Source organism: Gopherus flavomarginatus, chromosome 21 (assembly GCF_025201925.1).
Source record: "Gopherus flavomarginatus isolate rGopFla2 chromosome 21, rGopFla2.mat.asm, whole genome shotgun sequence".
Classification (NCBI taxonomy): domain Eukaryota; kingdom Metazoa; phylum Chordata; order Testudines; family Testudinidae; genus Gopherus; species Gopherus flavomarginatus.
Genome location: NC_066637.1, coordinates 9,020,713 through 9,037,952, shown reverse-complemented (window position 1 = coordinate 9,037,952; position 17,240 = coordinate 9,020,713). Strand labels below are relative to the sequence as shown.

The 17,240-nt window shown below is 50.1% G+C and overlaps 1 protein-coding gene across 10 annotated transcripts in view; it reads left to right on the top strand.

The window, feature by feature from the left end:
• The window catches only part of AGRN (agrin), a 220,023-nt gene that overhangs the window by 8,972 nt on the left and 193,811 nt on the right, over window positions 1-17,240 (top strand). For all 10 annotated transcript variants that reach the window (XM_050931381.1, XM_050931375.1, XM_050931382.1 and 7 more), the window contains exon 2: window positions 4,833-5,094. In XM_050931381.1, coding sequence (XP_050787338.1) covers window positions 4,833-5,094 — 262 coding nt within the window. The remainder of the gene's footprint in view (window positions 1-4,832; window positions 5,095-17,240) is intronic.

Sequence of the window (17,240 nt, the reverse complement as noted above, 5' to 3'; positions counted from 1 at the left end):
GCAACCTTAGTGTTTCACCTTCCCCAGCAGCAATGCATTTCTCTTGTTCCCACTCCCCAGCAAGCTGTTTCTGATCCCCTTTCCATGTGCTATGGAATGGACCAGGGGGACTGGCTTTTGAGGCTCCTGAGTCCTCTTGCTGACTACAAAGCAAGCCAGCGGCATAACGTTGTGAAGACTGTCCTGATTGCTCAGTGCCTCAGTGTCTCCATCTGTAAAATGGGCATGGAAATTGCCCACTTCTAATGCACATCGAGATGTAGGGTGAAAAGTGCTCTCATGCCGGGAAGCCTTTCTCTTGTGTTATCTGTGTGGAGAGGCATGAACCCAGTCTTTAAACCCCGCAGATCTCCTTTAGACCACGTTGATGTAAATAGCCACGGTCTCATTTCGGAGGGTGGCTTTCAGAGCCTCTTGCCTGCAGACTCCTCCCCCTCCCCCACGGCTGCACTGTTTAATATTGCATGCTCTGAAGCTCACTAGGGGAGTTGTGACAGCCGTGGAAAGCAGGTGACTGACCTCTTGGCTGCTGGCCTAGCAGAAAGAACATGGAGAGGAGCGGGAAGCATGGGGAAAACGAGGGCTGACTGTGCTCACGGGCAGTCTGGAGCAGTCACAAGGAGATCTAGGGTAACGCTGATGTGCCGCGATGTAAACGCTTGCTAGCAAGCTTCTCTCTTCCCCCTTGAGCAGATCTCTTGATGAACTCTTATTACATAGGCAGAGCTCTATGCTTCCTGACTGCTCCCTTCAGAGGGAATCACAGTACCAAGGGGACCTTGAACTCCTGGGCAATGGACAGGGAACTTGCCTGTCTTCGTCCTCCCCCCTACCCCATGGTGTGCAGTAAATTATTCCCATTATCCTGGTCTCTTCCCTCTGCCCCGTGCGTTTCTTTAGGAGCAGTTTCGAAAAGGAGAGAGCACAGCCCCAGGGACGCACTGAGCTCCCAGCTTGTTTTGATTTGCTAACAGATCTACTGTGCTCGGCTGGTTTCTTCTCCTTTTTTGGAGGGCGTGGGATGAGGTGGGGAATCTGCTGGCTGCTGGGTTATCTCTGGGGTAGAAGAGCTGTCTTCCCGTGGGGAGAAATAAACCCTTGTCTCGCGGCCAGGCGGTTTATTTTCCTTACTGGAGTTAGATGAGTGAGGGGAGCTGTGCTTTACTGCCAAATTATCCAAACATTTCAGCAAAGTCTGCTTCCAGCACAGGCTTCCTGTAACAATTTATAGGAATGCCTCTTGTCACTTTAAAGAGAACTCTGTCTTCCCCTGCCTGATTGGCTGCTCCCTTGTCAGAGCGGGGAATATTCACTTCTCCCCCTCCAACTCTCTTCTGCCCATGCTCTCAATGCTCCTGCGTCAGAGCTACGATCCCTGGAATGGATGGAGACCGTTTTCTCTAGCTGGTCAAGGCTGCTGTCTCCCCGGCTTGGGGGCGTCACTGGCTTTAGCGCACGCACTGTCTTTTCAGAAGCAGTGTTGCAGATCAGACCGCGAAGAAAATGCCGGATACCAGGCTGTGCAACGTATGAAATCTCCCAGGGAAATATTTCAGCGATAGCCCAGTACAGTGTCCTCTTCGACTAGGAAAGAGGGATTCCCTGTGACAAGGAGTTAACTTGAAAACTCCCCTTTTTAGAGGCCAATTGTGGCATCAAACAGTTACTTTTCCACTCTCTCGTTAACTTGGTGGCCTGGGTTTGCAGCAGGCCAGCCGATTTGCCCTGCATGCACAGCAGCCGGAGACAGAAAACTATGGATCTGGTTTCCCTGGGAGCATCCAATCAAGTATAACACCCTCTGCTGTGAACCATAATTCCCTTATTAGTCACGGGCAGAACCAGGGCAGATGTGACTGACATTCTCGTCTGTCGCTCTGCCAGCTGCATGTGGCTGCTCTCAGTGTCCCTTGCTGCCAGGCACCTGCTCTCAAAGCCAGCCATTGGGAAGACGTACCAGAAAATCAAAGTTCAAACTACATTGGGTGGAACCAAGTTTTTAAAGTTTTCAGATACCTTAACCATGTCCTGATGCAATAAATAATATATCACTGAGGCTGGCTCTATGGAAGCCATCTGCAGCAGAGGCAGGGCATGGAAGGGTTGTTGTTTTATTGCCTCTGTTGCAAAGGAAACTCCTAAGCAGGATGCTATAACGTAACTCCGCCAGCTGACGCACAAGGAAAGTCCAAAGCAGAAAAGGAGGCAGGGGCTGGATGTTCCCTCCTATGCTGGTTTCTGTATCCTTCCCAAGGGGATTGCAGAGCGGTGCTAGGCATGCCCAGGGCCGAAGGGAAGGAGACTGGGTATGTAGCTTGTATCAAACACTTTAACCCCACCCCCCAAACAACCTAAGATCCTTGAACGCTGACACCTTTTCTGGCAAGTTTCAGCCTTGGGTGAATCCTTATGCCACTGATGCACCTTGCTGCGACTCGAAGGTCAATCACACGTGTAACCCTAAGCATCTGCATTGTGGAGAGGAGCAGGAGGCAGCATTTTCTTCTTGTTGCTGCTGATGTTTATCCCTCCAGCCCATCATAAGAACAGCTATACTAGGTCAGACCAAAGATCCATCTAGCTCAGTGACCTGTCTTCCAACCGTAGCCAATGCCAGGTGCCCCAGAGGGAATGAACTGACCAGGTAATCAAGTGATTCATCCCCTGTCACCTATTCCCAGCTTCTGGCAAACAGAGGCTAGGGACACCATCCCTGCTCATCCTGGCTAATAGCCAATATCCTCCATGAACTTATCTAGTTCTTTTTTTGAACCCGCTTATAGACTTGGCCTTCACAACATCCTCTGGCAAGGAGTTCCACAGGTTGACTGTGCCTATTCTATTCTATTCCCCTCTGGGGACTGTAAGGCCATGCTTGCCGGGGCTCACTCTGCCCATGGCTCAGACGCTGTTGTTTTATATAGCACAATCAATTGTGCATGGAGCTTTGCAGGCATACAAGGCAGGCACCACCCTAGAGGGGTCTGTAACCTGAATGGGAACGAGAACCCCAAATGGCCTTGTCATGGTTGCTGGGCCTGAGTGCTCTTTCTTGGGCATCCTCCTCGTGCCGTACCTCCCTGTAACACTCTTACGCTGGGCCTGGGCTACAGCACCTTGCGAGGAAGGCCCAACTCCTTCAGACACCTCTGTCTGTTTTCTCTGCCCAAGAGCCCGAGTGGCTACCCACCCTTTGGGAGCGAGTCCTTTTTCTGACTGCTGTAGTCTTTCATCTTCTGGTTCCCAGGCCTGGTCCTGCCCTGGTTTTGTCTCTTATCAGCTTCAAGTGTTTGCTGAGAATTGGCTTATCTGGAGTCGTCATCCTCCCCTTCCTACTGGGTTTCTCCCCCACTTACAGCTTCCTATAAAACAAGACCAACATCTTGATGCAGTGAATATCTCAGTGATCAGGTCAGCTGGCAGTATTCATGCCTAGGGCCCTACCAAATGCATGGTCCATTTTGGTCCATTTCATAGTCATAGGGTTTTAAAAATCATAAATTTCATGATTTCAGCTATTTAAATCTGAACTTTCAAGGTGCTGTAATTGTAGGAGTCCTGACTCGAAAAGGAGAGAGTGTGTGTGTGGTGTCACAAAAGTTATTGTAGGGACGGGTTGCAGAACTGCTACTCTTACTTCTGCACTGCTGCAGGCGATGGCGCTGCCTTCAGACCTGGGCAGCTGGAGAGTGGTGGCTGCTGGCTGGGGGCCCAGCTTTGAAAGCGCAGAGGATGGTGTGGTATGGTATTGCCACCCTTACTTCTGTGCTGTCGTGCTGGGCCCTCAGCAGCTGCCACACTCTGGTCACCCAGCTCAGAACGCAGTAGCGCAGAAGTAGAAGTAGCAATACCACAATCCCCCTAAAATAAGCTTGTGACCCCTATCCTGCCCCACAACTCTTTTGGGTCAGGACTCCCAATTTGAGAAACGCTGGTCTCCCCTGTGAAATCTGGATGGTATAGGGTAAAAGCACGTAAAGGACCAGATGTCACGGTGGGGTGGGGGAACCAAATTTCCCGGTCTGTGACATGTGTTTTTTCTGGCTGTGATTTGGTAGACCCTATTCATACACAGTTCTGGAGCTGCTCCATTTCCATCCCAGGCCATCACCTTTCCTTGGGGTTGGTAGTAGGGGTGGGGAAGGGAAGCTGTGCCACAGCCTTGCTGATGAGGATGGTTCTCCCCCCACCTCCTTGCGAGTATGTTACTCAGTGAACAGTGCATGATTGCTTGGGAGGACAGGACAGTGGGATGCAGTCGGGGCAGCTGTTCCTGCTGAATCCTGATACTGCTTTGGAGCAATAAACTACTGCAGGAGCAGTGGGCTGGGGACGCAGAAAGAGGCTGCTGCAACTTAGTAACCTTCCGCCTGGTTGGGAGCGGACAGCAATGTCAGACCCAGAGGACTGAAATACAGTGTGCGACCCTGTAATGGGTCAGTCACACCTGCACCTGAAAGACACCTGGGGATTGGAGGGGGTCTGTCTCTTGCACTCTTGGCAATGCTTCTGTGGCAAGAGAGAGATTGAAAATTGGTTTTGTCACTCCCGCTGGCAGGCTAACTGTGCGTGTGTGAATGAGCGAGATGAATTCAGTTTGGGCAGAGAGAGGACAATGCCCACGGGGATCAATCCTCACTCACGTTTACTGCTCTTGGGGGGGGCTTGCTCATGAAATTCACTCCTGCTGAGGTTTTATAAGCTCTGCTTACTCCTCTCAACTGGAGCTTTCGTGGGGGCTTGATGAAGATTCACTAGCCCTCGCGCTCTGACCAGGGCAGTGTTGTGTTCTCACACTGGGACCTCCTGTGTTTTCTCTCTCTTTACTCTAGGTGAGAGTCTGGCGGTACCTAAAAGGCAAAGACATTGTAACGCACAAAATCCTCTTGGACGGTGGGAACAAAGTGGTAATCAGTGGCTTCGGGGACCCCTTAATTTGCGACAACCAGGTCTCGACAGGGGACACCCGCATTTTCTTTGTCAACCCTGCTCCCCACTACCTGTGGCCCGAACACAAGAACGAGTTGATGCTGAACTCCAGCCTGATGCGGATTACCCTGCGCAACCTGGAAGAGGTGGAGCACTGCGTGGAAGGTGAGGCTGGTTCCTTGCATGTCCCCTTCTTTCTCTCCCCCCACCCCGCAGGGCTGCTATCTTTGTGCCTCTGTACGGTAAGAACCACGGCATTGGTGTGATGGGGTGAAGCCCTTGCAGAGCCAGGGAAAGAGAGCTGATTGCTGGGCGAGCTGTCAAACACCCAGAGACAGAGGGGAGGGACTTCCCTTCCCTGCAAAGTCTTCTGGAGAGGAAAGCCCTCTATAAAACTCCTTGGCTTCCAGCTGGGAGTCAGAGTTGCTGAAGGAACCTGAGCCTGTAAATCTTGGTATCTTTTTAAAATCCCTTCGACTGAGTCTTCTGTACTCTGCCGCAATAGGTCAAGTCCTGGCTCTGTGGCCACTTCTTATTCTGAGCCATGGCGATTGGTAAATCTGTGAAATGGTGTCACTGTTGACCCTACTGGTCAAATGGGTTGGACATGTTGTTCTATGTAGTCCCAAGGCAGCAATGCTGCTGCTGTTGTGAACTGATACCCTCTCATCAGCTAACTGTGTGTGGATGGCTGATGACCAAGAAGCCCTGTTCTGGGAAGTAGCAGTTTAAATCATTATGGAGCCAAGCAATGTCATTTTAATTTTACGCTACAAACGTTGGTCAGCGCAAGTTATGTCTGCGTACCATGACTCTGGTTCAGACTTTCTCCGTTTTGTAATTTTGTTCACTTAAGTCATCCCTGCAAACTCGGACAGGGATCTGAGAAGCAAGCCGGCTTCTTTCTGGCTCCTGTAACCTCAGCGGGAACAAAGCTTCCAGACATAGGTACAAAGAGAAGAACTTGGCCCAACAGTTAAAGTTGGTGAATAAGCTTGGTGAACGAGCTGTAACTTGAATTATTCATAGTCTGCCATAGCTGTTCTGACTGACCAGTGTTAGCAAGTGCAAGTAGCAGACGTGTTCTTTGCTCAGATCAGCAGAGTGGACTGTAGGAAAAGCTTCCTGACTGTCTGGGTGGTTAAGCACTGGAACAATTTATCTGGGGAGTTGTACAATCTCCATCCCTAGAGGTTTTTTAAGAACAGGTTGGACAAACCTGTCAAGGATGGTGTTGATGATACTTGGTTCTGTCTCAGTGCAGGGGACTGGACAAATGACCTGTCGAGGTTCCAGTCCTATGATTCTAAATATCTGCGGGGGGTGAGGAGGTCAGATTTCTCGAGGGAAGGTGTAATCCAGGCTGCATCGCTTGGAGCAGAACCATGGTTCAAGGGCAGCAGAAATCTCTCAAGGGGCAGGGAGAGTGTCTCTTCTCCAATCCCCCAGTAAGTGCACATTCGTCGACTGCCTTGGGTTAATGTTCAAGGCAAGAGTTCCCAGTTCCTGGGAAGTACGTTGACCCCAAGCCTCTCAGTTAGGGCCGCATGTGTAATATTCAGACCCCATGAGCAGATGAATAAACAAGGGAAAGAACGCAGGAATTCTGTGTGAGCCAACAGATAAACACACGGATCAGCTCCTTCCTCCTTTCTGGTGGTAGGGAGGAAAGGGCAGAACCCTTTTCTGCAGCTGTGAATGCTTACAGAGGAGTAAGTGACTGAGAATGTAGGGACGGCCGAGAAGGCTGATGGAACAGAGTGGTTCCCAAAGTGAAGGCTGTTTGTGCAAGTGGCTTTTGTAGGAGGTCTGGGACACAGAGAGCGAGATGTTTGAGCGTGTCCAGTAGTGGTTATGTACAACGCACTGTATTCCCTACGCAGTGTATATACTCCCAGCTAAAAATTGCCCTGCTCCTCAATGTCTTTTTCAACAGATCTAATACCTAGGACAGTCTTTCTCTTCACCCTTCCCAATGTTGATTTGCTTAGCCCTTTAGGCCCAGTTTTTTTAAAGATATCGCTTGGCTCAGCTTTGCCACATGTACCTGACTTGGGAGCCTAAGTGTTCTTTCCAAAAGTGCCCTAGGCAATAAAGTTCCTTTTGAAAATGAGACATGGGCTCTGGACATCAGTGAGGTGTCGCGCAGCCTAAATAGCCCTTAAAGATCTGGGCCTTAATCTCTCCTTTCCCCCTGCTCAAGAGGATGAAGAAGACATTTGGAGGAAAGATATTTGGTCCTCGAAAATGAATGTCCTGTCTGGACCATCTGCTTTGTCCTTTTACCCACCCACTAAGATATTGACTCCATGTTGGTGCAGCTTTCTCAATCCTAACTTACTGAATTATGATGGGGGATGGGTCCATCAATGGCTACTAGCCAAGATGGTCAGGGATGCAACTCCCTGCTCTGGTTGCCCCTAGCCTCTGAAGCTGGGTGTGGATGATTGTATGGATCACTAGATTGCCTGTTCTGTAAATTCCCTCTGAAGCACCTGGCATTGGTCACTGTCAGAAGGCAGGATACTGGGCTAGAGGGACCATTGGTCCGACCCAGTTTGGTCTTTCTTTTGTAACTTATGAGTGGCTGCCATTTGTGAACTTTTGTAAGTTATTGCTAACAAATTTTGGACAGGATATTCAACCTTGTGCATCAGGGCTTAAGCCCGTCTCTAACAACTGGAGATCAGGATGAGATGTAAATTGGAGGCAGATTATCCTCCATCTGCTAGGTGGGGTTCTTTAATTTTCCTCAAGAGCACCTTCTGCTGGATGCTTCTGGAGACAGGATGCTGGACTTAGGTGGAGCCTGGGTCTGACCCAGTCTGCCAATACCTACACTGCAGAGGGATAGAGTGGCAGTAAAGGGTGTGTTTTGCTTAGTACCAGAGGTCCAGAGCAGCGTTTCACATGGACTCCGTGTATTGGTATGATCCATTCCTGCTTTTGTCTCTTGAGAAAAGAGTCCAAAGTTGCCTTGGCTGGAACAATGTGACCTAATGCCCATAGTGAAACCTTTCCCAGCTGCAGCCCCTGGTCCTAGGAGAGTAAAACTTCAAGTCTCTTTCCCCTGCTGGAAGTAACTGGCTATGGTAGTCCAGAGACTTCTTTTCTTGCCAGGAAGTGGTTGCACTGAACCTGGACATCCAAACACGTAGATGAGCTTCCAGGAAAGGGCCTGCTGAATTCTGATGTCTCGCTTCTCCCCTTGAGGGTCAGAGTAGCCGGATGAGCGACCTTCACTGAGGTGGACTAAAAGTATAAACCCTGAAAAATGAAAATACAGCTGCCCTAGCCGTCTTGAACCTGAGTATAGATGTGACAACACACTTAGTGCAGAAGGGCATTAAAGGCACTAAAGCTTGAACTTATGTAAGTTCACTGACCATCTCTTGCACGTAGCCATGATCTGGGTCTATATGATCCAAATCCCATTCTGCAGAATATCCTTTCTTTAGGCCAGGTAGCAGCTGACTCTGTCTTGGACTCCAGTTTTCTAGGAAGTTAAAGGAAACAAGCGGTTCAACCAATTAACTAATTAAGAGTCTCTTCCTGATGGCTCACAGGGGAGCTATTGGAGATGTGGTCATGGCTAACTGCTTTGGGGAACTGGGGCGGGCTGGGCTGGGGAGAAAAGGCTGTAAGGTGGGACTGGAGAGCATTTCCATACAGGGCAGGATTGAGTTAGTGAGAAGTGGCCTGGTTCCCGAGTGTGATGCTGGGGAAAGAACAAAAACCAGGTGACCACAGCACTGATGTCTCAGCCAGAGAGGTCAAACATCTGTGTAGATCAAGCACAGATGTGCATAATGACACTGCAGTCAGTTGTCTTTGTGTTCAGCAGACCCTACAGCAGTTTGAGGTACACCACTCTCTTGGGAAAGGGAAATCCAGCAATTTTCCTTCACCTGGCTGATTTGCTTTTCATCTGTCAATGTCTGAAAGTCAGGCCATGGTTGGACTATTACATGTGCTGTACAGTAACTAGCTTGCTGTGGCCTGGGACAATCTGGCCTTGATAAAACCATGGCTTTTTGTCTGAAGTCCCTCTTGGAGCCTGCAAAATGTTCAGTTTGACTCGTACCTCGTAGCTGCCTGGGGTGGGCTGGGAATGCTGTGACAGGGACTTTTGAGTCCACACACACTTCCTACGCTTTAGTCCCATCTTCTACAGATATAAGAGCATCAGAAGGACTCAGTTGTAGCACAGATGGGCTCTCCTCCCAGGATGTGCCCATAACAGGGTTAAATCTAGCCCGGTCCAGAGAGTGACAAACCTGTTTCACAACAACTTTCAAGGTTTCTAAATGTTTTTTGTTCTGTACTGGTACAAAATGAAAAGGTTCCAAGCATTTTTGGGAAACAGAACGGTCTCAAAAAGCCAGTTTTCAGATCAAAAGGGGGTGACTACGTCAGTGCAGTGCGAAGACATTTGCTGGTGTCACTCTCTAAACAGAGTGTATGGGAAGTAAGGGCCGACTGGCTATGACTGCTTATAACTGTGCACCAACTTCTGGCAGGGAGTGTGGGTTCTCCTTTGCACCTCAGTAAATCTGGGTGAGCTCTCCTAGGGGAATGACTTGTCTGATAAGCCCATGGCCTTGCTGTATCAATTTCTTTGATCTGTTAGCTAACCTGGGACTGGGCAGGTAGAAGTAGGAATAATTGCTTAGACTTTCAGGTGTGCTGGATTTTGTAAAGGGAGATCCAGCAGACTCTTAAGCAAGGTGCTAGATGTGATTATTATGATTTTTCTCTCTCTGCTCTTTTGAGAGCTCAACAACTGACCCCCATCTCCCTGAGACCTTTCCTCAGATGTGTATCCGGATTTCACTTTGATCACCGCTTTGGTTTGAGAAAATCAAGAGTGTTGTGTATAGTCTGCATGCGTGAACTTCCTTCCTCACAGACAGCTCAGATTCAAGCCTTCTGGGGCCCTGGCTATGCGAATCCAGCACTGCTATTACAGATTGCCTGGCAGATGGCATGATTTGCATTAATTCTGGTGCACTTGCCTGAGCTGAGATTGCTTTACTAGTGATAGGGACTTGACCCAGGGCCGAATCATGTACCTCAGCTTTGCAGGTATGATATGTAATTAAACCTGATGGCACTGGGTATGGCAGACATGCACCATCCTGTGTGTCTTGTTCCTTTGGAAAGCTGAACAGAAAGTGATAGCATGGCTAATTTCTTCTCCCACCTCCTTTCTGATTGGTTCTCTGCCGTGGCACATGCTTTGCACATAGTGTCTTTCGCATGTGGCACTCAGGGTCTTTACAAACGAATTATGGCCTGGGAGCACTGATCTATCCTGGGTTCTTCACCCTTTTGCAGATCTGGGCTAGTGGGGCTGGGGTTTGGAGAGAGGGCTGCAGAAAGTTTGTGATTCAGCCAAAGCGTAGCAGAGCTGGGAACCAAATAGGAGTCCTGAGGCCCAGTCCTCTGCTCTAGCCGCTCCAGACCCCTGTAGCAGCCACTTCCTGATGTGAGAGAGCCTGACCTTACTTTAGGGCAGCAGGTGTCTGCAGCTAATGCTAGTGAGCTGTCGTATTCCCTTTTGAGAGCAAACTCCACTCCCCCCGGAGACTGCAAACCTTCTTTGCTCTAGATTGGCTGGAAAGATTTCTGGTTGACTTGGGAGCTGCTCTGAAGCTGGATTGCCTTGAAAGCGTCTCTCAAAGCCTCATTGTGTATCTCTCTTTGTCTCTTCCTGTTCACTTTTATTCCTTCCTCTCCCTCTCCTTAATTCTGAGAGGTTTTGTCCTTGTAAACCAGCCCGTGCAAATCTGCTTTTCAGTCTCCTTAAAGAGCTTGCAAGGAGTGCAGAGTGGGCTGTTTCTAGCAAGAAAATTGCTTGCATGGGGCAAGTGCGAAGTGCGTTTGGGGTGTGGGCATTTCCCATGATCGCTCTCTTTGCAGAACTCCCCCGTCTCTGGACCCATTTCTCTTTTTTCTAATCCCTCCCTGGCCTCTTATTGTGTGTCAGGGCAGGGAGGAGGGGCCTGGAAAGGCTTGGATGTGGGTTTTTTCTTCAAGCTGTCCTTCCTCCCCCTCTTGGCTCTGTTTTGGGCTCAAGATAATGAGAACAGCATCCCCCACCTCCGCCTCAGGAGGGTGAGAAAGTTAGCCAGCAGCTGCGAAAGGGCAGTAAGCTGTGAGAGAATCTTCTACTGTGAAATCCTGGGGGCACCTTCCCTTCGGAGTTCTGCATCCAGGGCTGCTGTGCCCAGAGCTGGGGGTGAAAGGGCTGGGTACGGGGGAGAAGGGAAGTGGTGTCTAGTTCATGGGTGAGGTCCTGAGTCTCTGTCTCTGGCAGTGGATCAGTCCTGCTTTCGGGGGCTTAAAACCCAGCTCTGATTCGTAAATGGAATCCTCCCCCAGAGGATGGCGTTCTTTCCGGAGTTCTCTGTTAACAAAACGATCTGCGCTTATGGTCACTTGTGTAACATCATCTAGTGGTTAGCGCACAGGATGGGGAGTCTGGAGATATGGGTTCTAGTCTCCACTCTGCCACTTACTGCAAGGCCTGGGGTTAGGTGCATGGACTCCTCTGGCCCCATCACTGGGTTAACCCCTTCTTTGCTTACGTTTGCCAAGTGCCTTGGGGTCCTCTGCTATTGGAACCTACATAAGCAGAATGGGGTCTCTGTCCCCTAGTATTGGCTGGTTCATAGGACTGGCTAAGCGTGTACTACAGCTGCCAGCCAGAAGAGTTACTCCTTTAGCCCAAGCAATAGAGGCTTAGCTATTTAGCACTGAGAGTCCTGAGTTCAATTCCCCAGGGGAGTCAGTTTAGCTTCCTCGCGGGCAGGGGCAGCTCCAGGCACCAGCATGCCAAGCGCATGCTTGGGGCAGGCAGCCACGGGGGGGCTCTCTGCTGGTCGCCGCGAGGGCGGCAGGCAGATTGCCTTCGGCAGCATGCCTGCGAAGGGTCCGCTGGTCCTGCGGCTTTGGCAGACCTCCTGCAGGCTGCCGCCAAATCTGCGGGACCAGGGACGTCCTGCAGGCAAGTCGCCGAGGGCAGCCTGCTTGGGGCGGCAAAATACCTAGAGCCGCCCCTGCTCACGGCGGGCTCACTGCAGCAGCTTGGGAGCTGCAATTCGTGTAAGAAGCTCCACAGGAACTTAGAAGCTTGCGTGAGAGGCTGCTGATCTGCAGAGACTTCCTCCACTTTCACTCCCTCATCCCTGCCCTTCCTCAGGATAAGAGCATCCTGCTTCTTGTCTGTGTGGCTTCGGCTCAGTTAATGACCCAGCCACTGGTTGTAAAATCCTTGCTGCGGAGATGGCACGGTTTTGATGCACAGACTCGTGAGCTGCTTTTGTTTTGCTTGTTCACATCACAAACTTCCAATCTGGACTGGACTGTGGTTCATTAGTGTTGAGTGGCACTGGCAACATCGGGGGCTCTGAATCAGACTTTTCATCTCTGATTTTTCTGAGATGTCTCGTACCCTCCTGTTGGCTGCTGGACTCCTCCGGCCAGCCTCTGTGCAGGACGGAGCAGCTCTGGGCTGGGCTGCGGAGTGATGGCTTCGTGTGCCATTCAGAGTAATGGCATTGCCTGGAACAGGAGCATTGTCTGTTTTCACTCTCCTTTGCCGCACTCTTAGACCCAGGCTAAATGGACAAGGCTGGATATGAAGTGTGTGTGTGGGGGGAGGTGGGGCAGGATGCATAGCTGATGGATCCAACACCAAAGATGAGGGATTATTTAGGGTAATACATGAAATATTTCAACCCTAATTCTTTGAACAATTGTGTGTGCACACACACATCCAATGCTAGAGTGGGCCATCAAAGCAAAGCTGCTCTCCAAGGGAAATTGGGGGTGGACAGAAATAGAGTGGTTCTTTCCTGTTTCCTGCCAACAGGCTGTCACCCCGGTTTGTGTTGTCAAGGCCGGCTCAAAAATCCCTTCCTGCTGAAGTTAATAGTAAACCTTTGACTGTCGGAACGCCAACAGGCTCCAGAGTCTGGCATCTCTCCCCCCTCGCCCTCTCGCACTCCTGGGAGTAGTTGGCTTTGGAGAACTTGCATCAGAAATCACTGAAACTGACTGGTCTCTGCTGCTGCTGTACTGGGAGGTGTATGCTTGCTGTCTCTCTGGGGGCGGGGAGGGGGGGGAAGGTGGAATGTGAGTGCAACTCATCTGTACATCACATTATTTATCATATTGAGGGAACCGATCTCCTCAGTCCTGCAGTCACCACTGTAGGTTCCAGATGCTCTGAAGCAATAATGACTCTTGTAACATGGGCTAAGTGTGTTACAGCCCCCTCTAGTGGCTGGTTCACAGAGGATAGGAGCCTACTACTGCTAGCAGTTGTTGCTCTTGTGTTAGTTCAAGTGGCAGAGGTCGTAGTTTCTTGTGCTGGAGGTCCAAAGCTTAATCCCTGCAGATGCTGTGTTTGGCGTTGCTTTCTACTTCTGAAAACAGCATTTGGTCTTTGAATTCCCACTGGGGATGCAGTCGCTGCTGTGAATTTTCACCCAAGTGTTGCAATCTTATATTTGCTTCCATGTAAACCTACTTCCAGAGCCCTGTCTACTTGCTGTCTTATCTCTCTGCACAAGAGCATTATTATCCAAGGCACATTTTAGGTGCCAGAACTGTGTTTAAAAAAAAAAACACAACAAAACTTATCGGCTAGACAGCTCACTAAACAAAGCCAGACACTTCTGCACATTCATTTACTTTCCTCTAAATGTTGCTGGAACAAATCTACAGCTACCTAAGACTTGTTGGCTGCCACTGCAGGGCCACTTGTTGCCATTACGCACTGTCTGGGGAGAGCTCTGATCCTTGTGCTCTGAAACCCAGGTTCTTGCCACTTGAGTTAAGAGCATCTCCATCAACTGTGCGGGGCCCATGACACACCATTGCATTCTGATTCCATCCAGTAGATGGCAGTGGTTTGTATAGACAGAAGTCTCCAAAGTGTGGGATGTGCCCTCCCCCCCAGGGGACCATGGAGAACCATCTGGGGGGGTGCGGTGAGTCCCAGGCCAGCCCCTACGGGAGCAGGAAGGGAGCCCTGACACAGCCCCTCCCTGATCCCAGCTGTGCTACAGTCTGGTCCCCAGCCATGCATCTGGCTCCCGTCCTGGTGCGCACCTGCCCATATCCTTGGCCGCTGGTCACAGCTCTGTTCCTGGCCCTGGGAACAAGGCTGGGGGCAGTGCTGGGAGCGGAGTCACACCTGGCCACAGGCTTGGCTGCTGGCCCTCACTGCAGCCTGGCCCCAGGCCCAGCCTTGGCCTGTTTACCCCTGTCCACGTCTCCTGCTCCACCCCCCTGAGCCACAGCCCAGCTCAAGGGGGGCAAGGACGTGAACAGATGTAAGGGGGTGTGACCCTCAAAAGTTCAGGGACCGCTGGTGTAGAGGCACTAATTAGTCTGTGTGTATATAGAGGGGAGGGAGTAACAGCGGCAGGAGCGACATGCTGGAATGTCTTTAAAAAACCAAAAACCAAAACCAGGAGTACTTGTGGCACCTTAGAGACTAACAAATGCATTTGATCATAAGCTTTCGTGGGCTACAGCCCACTTCATCTGATGCATGCAGTGGAAAATACAGTAGGAAGATTTTATTTTACTACACACACACCCCATGAAACAATGGGTGTTCCCATACACACTCTAAGGAGAGTTAAGGTGAGCTATTATCAGCAGAAGAGAAAAAGAACTGTTTGTAGTGGTAATGAAAATGGCCCATTTCCAGCAATTGACAAGAAAATGTGAGTAACTTGGGAGAGGGGGCCGAATAAGTGAGAATAAGATGGTGCTGAACTCCTCTAAAAACCCAGAGGCGGGAAAGGGTTATACTTGCTATGGGGAGAGAAATGACCTGCCCGTCGTGTTTAAGATGAAGCAAACTCCCAGGTTGGAAGGCTCTAAAATCCCCATGACAAATAGGCCATATCGAGCTCCATGGCCGTAGCCAGTCTAGTCCCAAAGCTACTGGCCTAGTCCATAAGATGCCAGGTTTTGCTGGCGAGTTTCTCCCTGCTGGGCCCTCTGGCAGGGCTGTGAGGTGCCTACTGGAAACCCCTGAGCCAGCCCAGATTTGCCTCCAGCTAATCCTTACCCTGAAGTGCAGGTTCCTCTTGGTTATCTTACTAAACACTCTGCAAAGATCCCACATTCCTTCAGGATGACCTCCATGGAGCCTGGGAGCCTGCGTGGGGGAGAACTGACCGGCTATACCCCTCTGTGGCTTGGTGGCCCCTCTCTTCTCTCCAGAAGATGGACACTAATGGCCCCAGGTTCTTTTGTAGGGGCCAATGGGGTGTGGCTGTGGAAACCACTGCCTCATTAAAAAAGTGACTTGGGTAGTGACCTCTTTTCTGCAAAACTGCTTTTGCATTTTCACTTCCGTTGAACCACTTTCTTTGATTAGCAAGGAAATGAGATTCTCGCCACTTCAATAATTAAATACCCAATTTGGTTAATTTCAGCCAGGCTTCAACATAAACTACAAAGTGAATATTCCAAATGGTGAGGTGCAAACCACTTGGGGATTTCCCCCTCTCTGATTTTTCTCCCCAGTTCCTCCTATGCTCAGTGTCTTCCATCATCTGCTCTCTGTACGTTTTCTTAAACCTTAACTGGGCGTCCTGTTTACCTGTCCTGCCTTGGTCAGATCAGAGGGTACTAGACTGGGACTTGGTTCAATCCCCAGTTCTGCCACGGACAGTGTGACCTAGGACATGTCCCTTTACTCCTCTGTGCCTCAGTTTCCCCACCTGTAAAATGGGGATAATTCTCCGTTTCTCTCACTCTGTGTTGTCTTTTTAGGTTGTAAACTCTTTGGGGCAGGGACTGTGCACAGTGGGACTCTGATCTCTGTTGACACTTCTAGGCGTTAAGTGTTGCAGTGGCCCCTAAACGTGGTATTGAGGGGCATGGTGATGTCTTTCAGCTAATATGGTAAACTGAGGACCTGACTGTATGTGGTAAGAATGCCATAGGATTTTTCAAGAGTGGGATGGGAGGGGGGCCTTATCTTGATGTCTTGGTGAAATTCCAACTCTGATAACTGCTTTTTCCCCTCCCTGAGTTCCCACTGTTGATTCAAGGGAAGGCAGTGTTCTTTGGTCCCTGCAAAGATTGCAACCTAGTGTTGCTATGCACTGATCAACAGCTGCTTTATTCCACGCTGGCAGGGGGGCCCCTTGTGCATTACGTAGAAACCTGTTGGGAAAGTGCTTTTGGGATCCTTGAGGACGGAAGCTTGCATTTCCATCGCATTTCCATCACCCCTGCCTCTCACCCCGATACACAGCAGAGTGCAAGCTGCAACATTTCTTTGCTCCAAGGTCCTGGGTACAATCAACCCCCCCGCCCCCAACCTTCTGGTAGAGGAGGCAATGGCTGGTGTCCTTAACTTGAGGTCTTCCAGATATATCTGTAAACTATTTGTCGTGTGGAGGAGCCCCGGTCTTGAATCAGGACCCCGTCGTGCTCCGCACTGAACGAACAAACCGAATTGAGAGCTGACAATCGAAGTAGTTGTGCATGTTGGTGACCCAGTAGCTGTAACTTGCTGCTGAGTCCATTGTGTCTCCGTCATCCCATCTTCTTTAAATCGCTTTCATCTCCCTCCCTACCAGTTCTCTCTCATAAATGACAGCAGCCCCACCCCGAGCCAGAGAGAGAGAAGAGGCCTTCCTTCCTTGTGTCTTGAAAATTTCCAGCCATGTAGCTAATGCTAGAGAATACAGGTCAATATCACTGATTTAACAAGTCTTCCAGAGACTCGACCTTCTTACACCACCGATGCTCAATAAACCTTGACATCTTTTGTCCCCCCGTGTGAGTGCACGCACACACACGCTCACTCATATGTCCCCTTGTCTGCCGTAGCACTGAAGGATGGAAGAAAATACTGCGTTCCCATAGGGCGCTGTGTCATGTTGATGGGCTGGAAGTGCATTTTCCTTCTAATATTAGTCTCTTTCTCTCTCTGTCTTGCAGGGATGCTAATTAGCTTAAGTGAACTGGAGGACTGGCTGTGCCTCTGTGACTTTGATTTGTGGCCGATATTCAATTAAAACAAGAAAAAAGGCCAAGGTGGCTTTTGCTGAGCTCTGCAGTTCTGAATGCATTATTCCTCTTCACGCTGTCAGAGAGTAACGTCGCTGGGGCTCTGGCCGTCTGGTTCGGCCCTTCTCGCACCGTTCGGGCATGCAGGGAGGCCCACTTATGACTCTGTCCGAACGCACAGAAAGGCTGCGGATTTGGAATAAAGGCAATGTGGCTGGCTGGGGTTGTTTAGAAAGGAGATGGGAGACTGGGAGACTAGA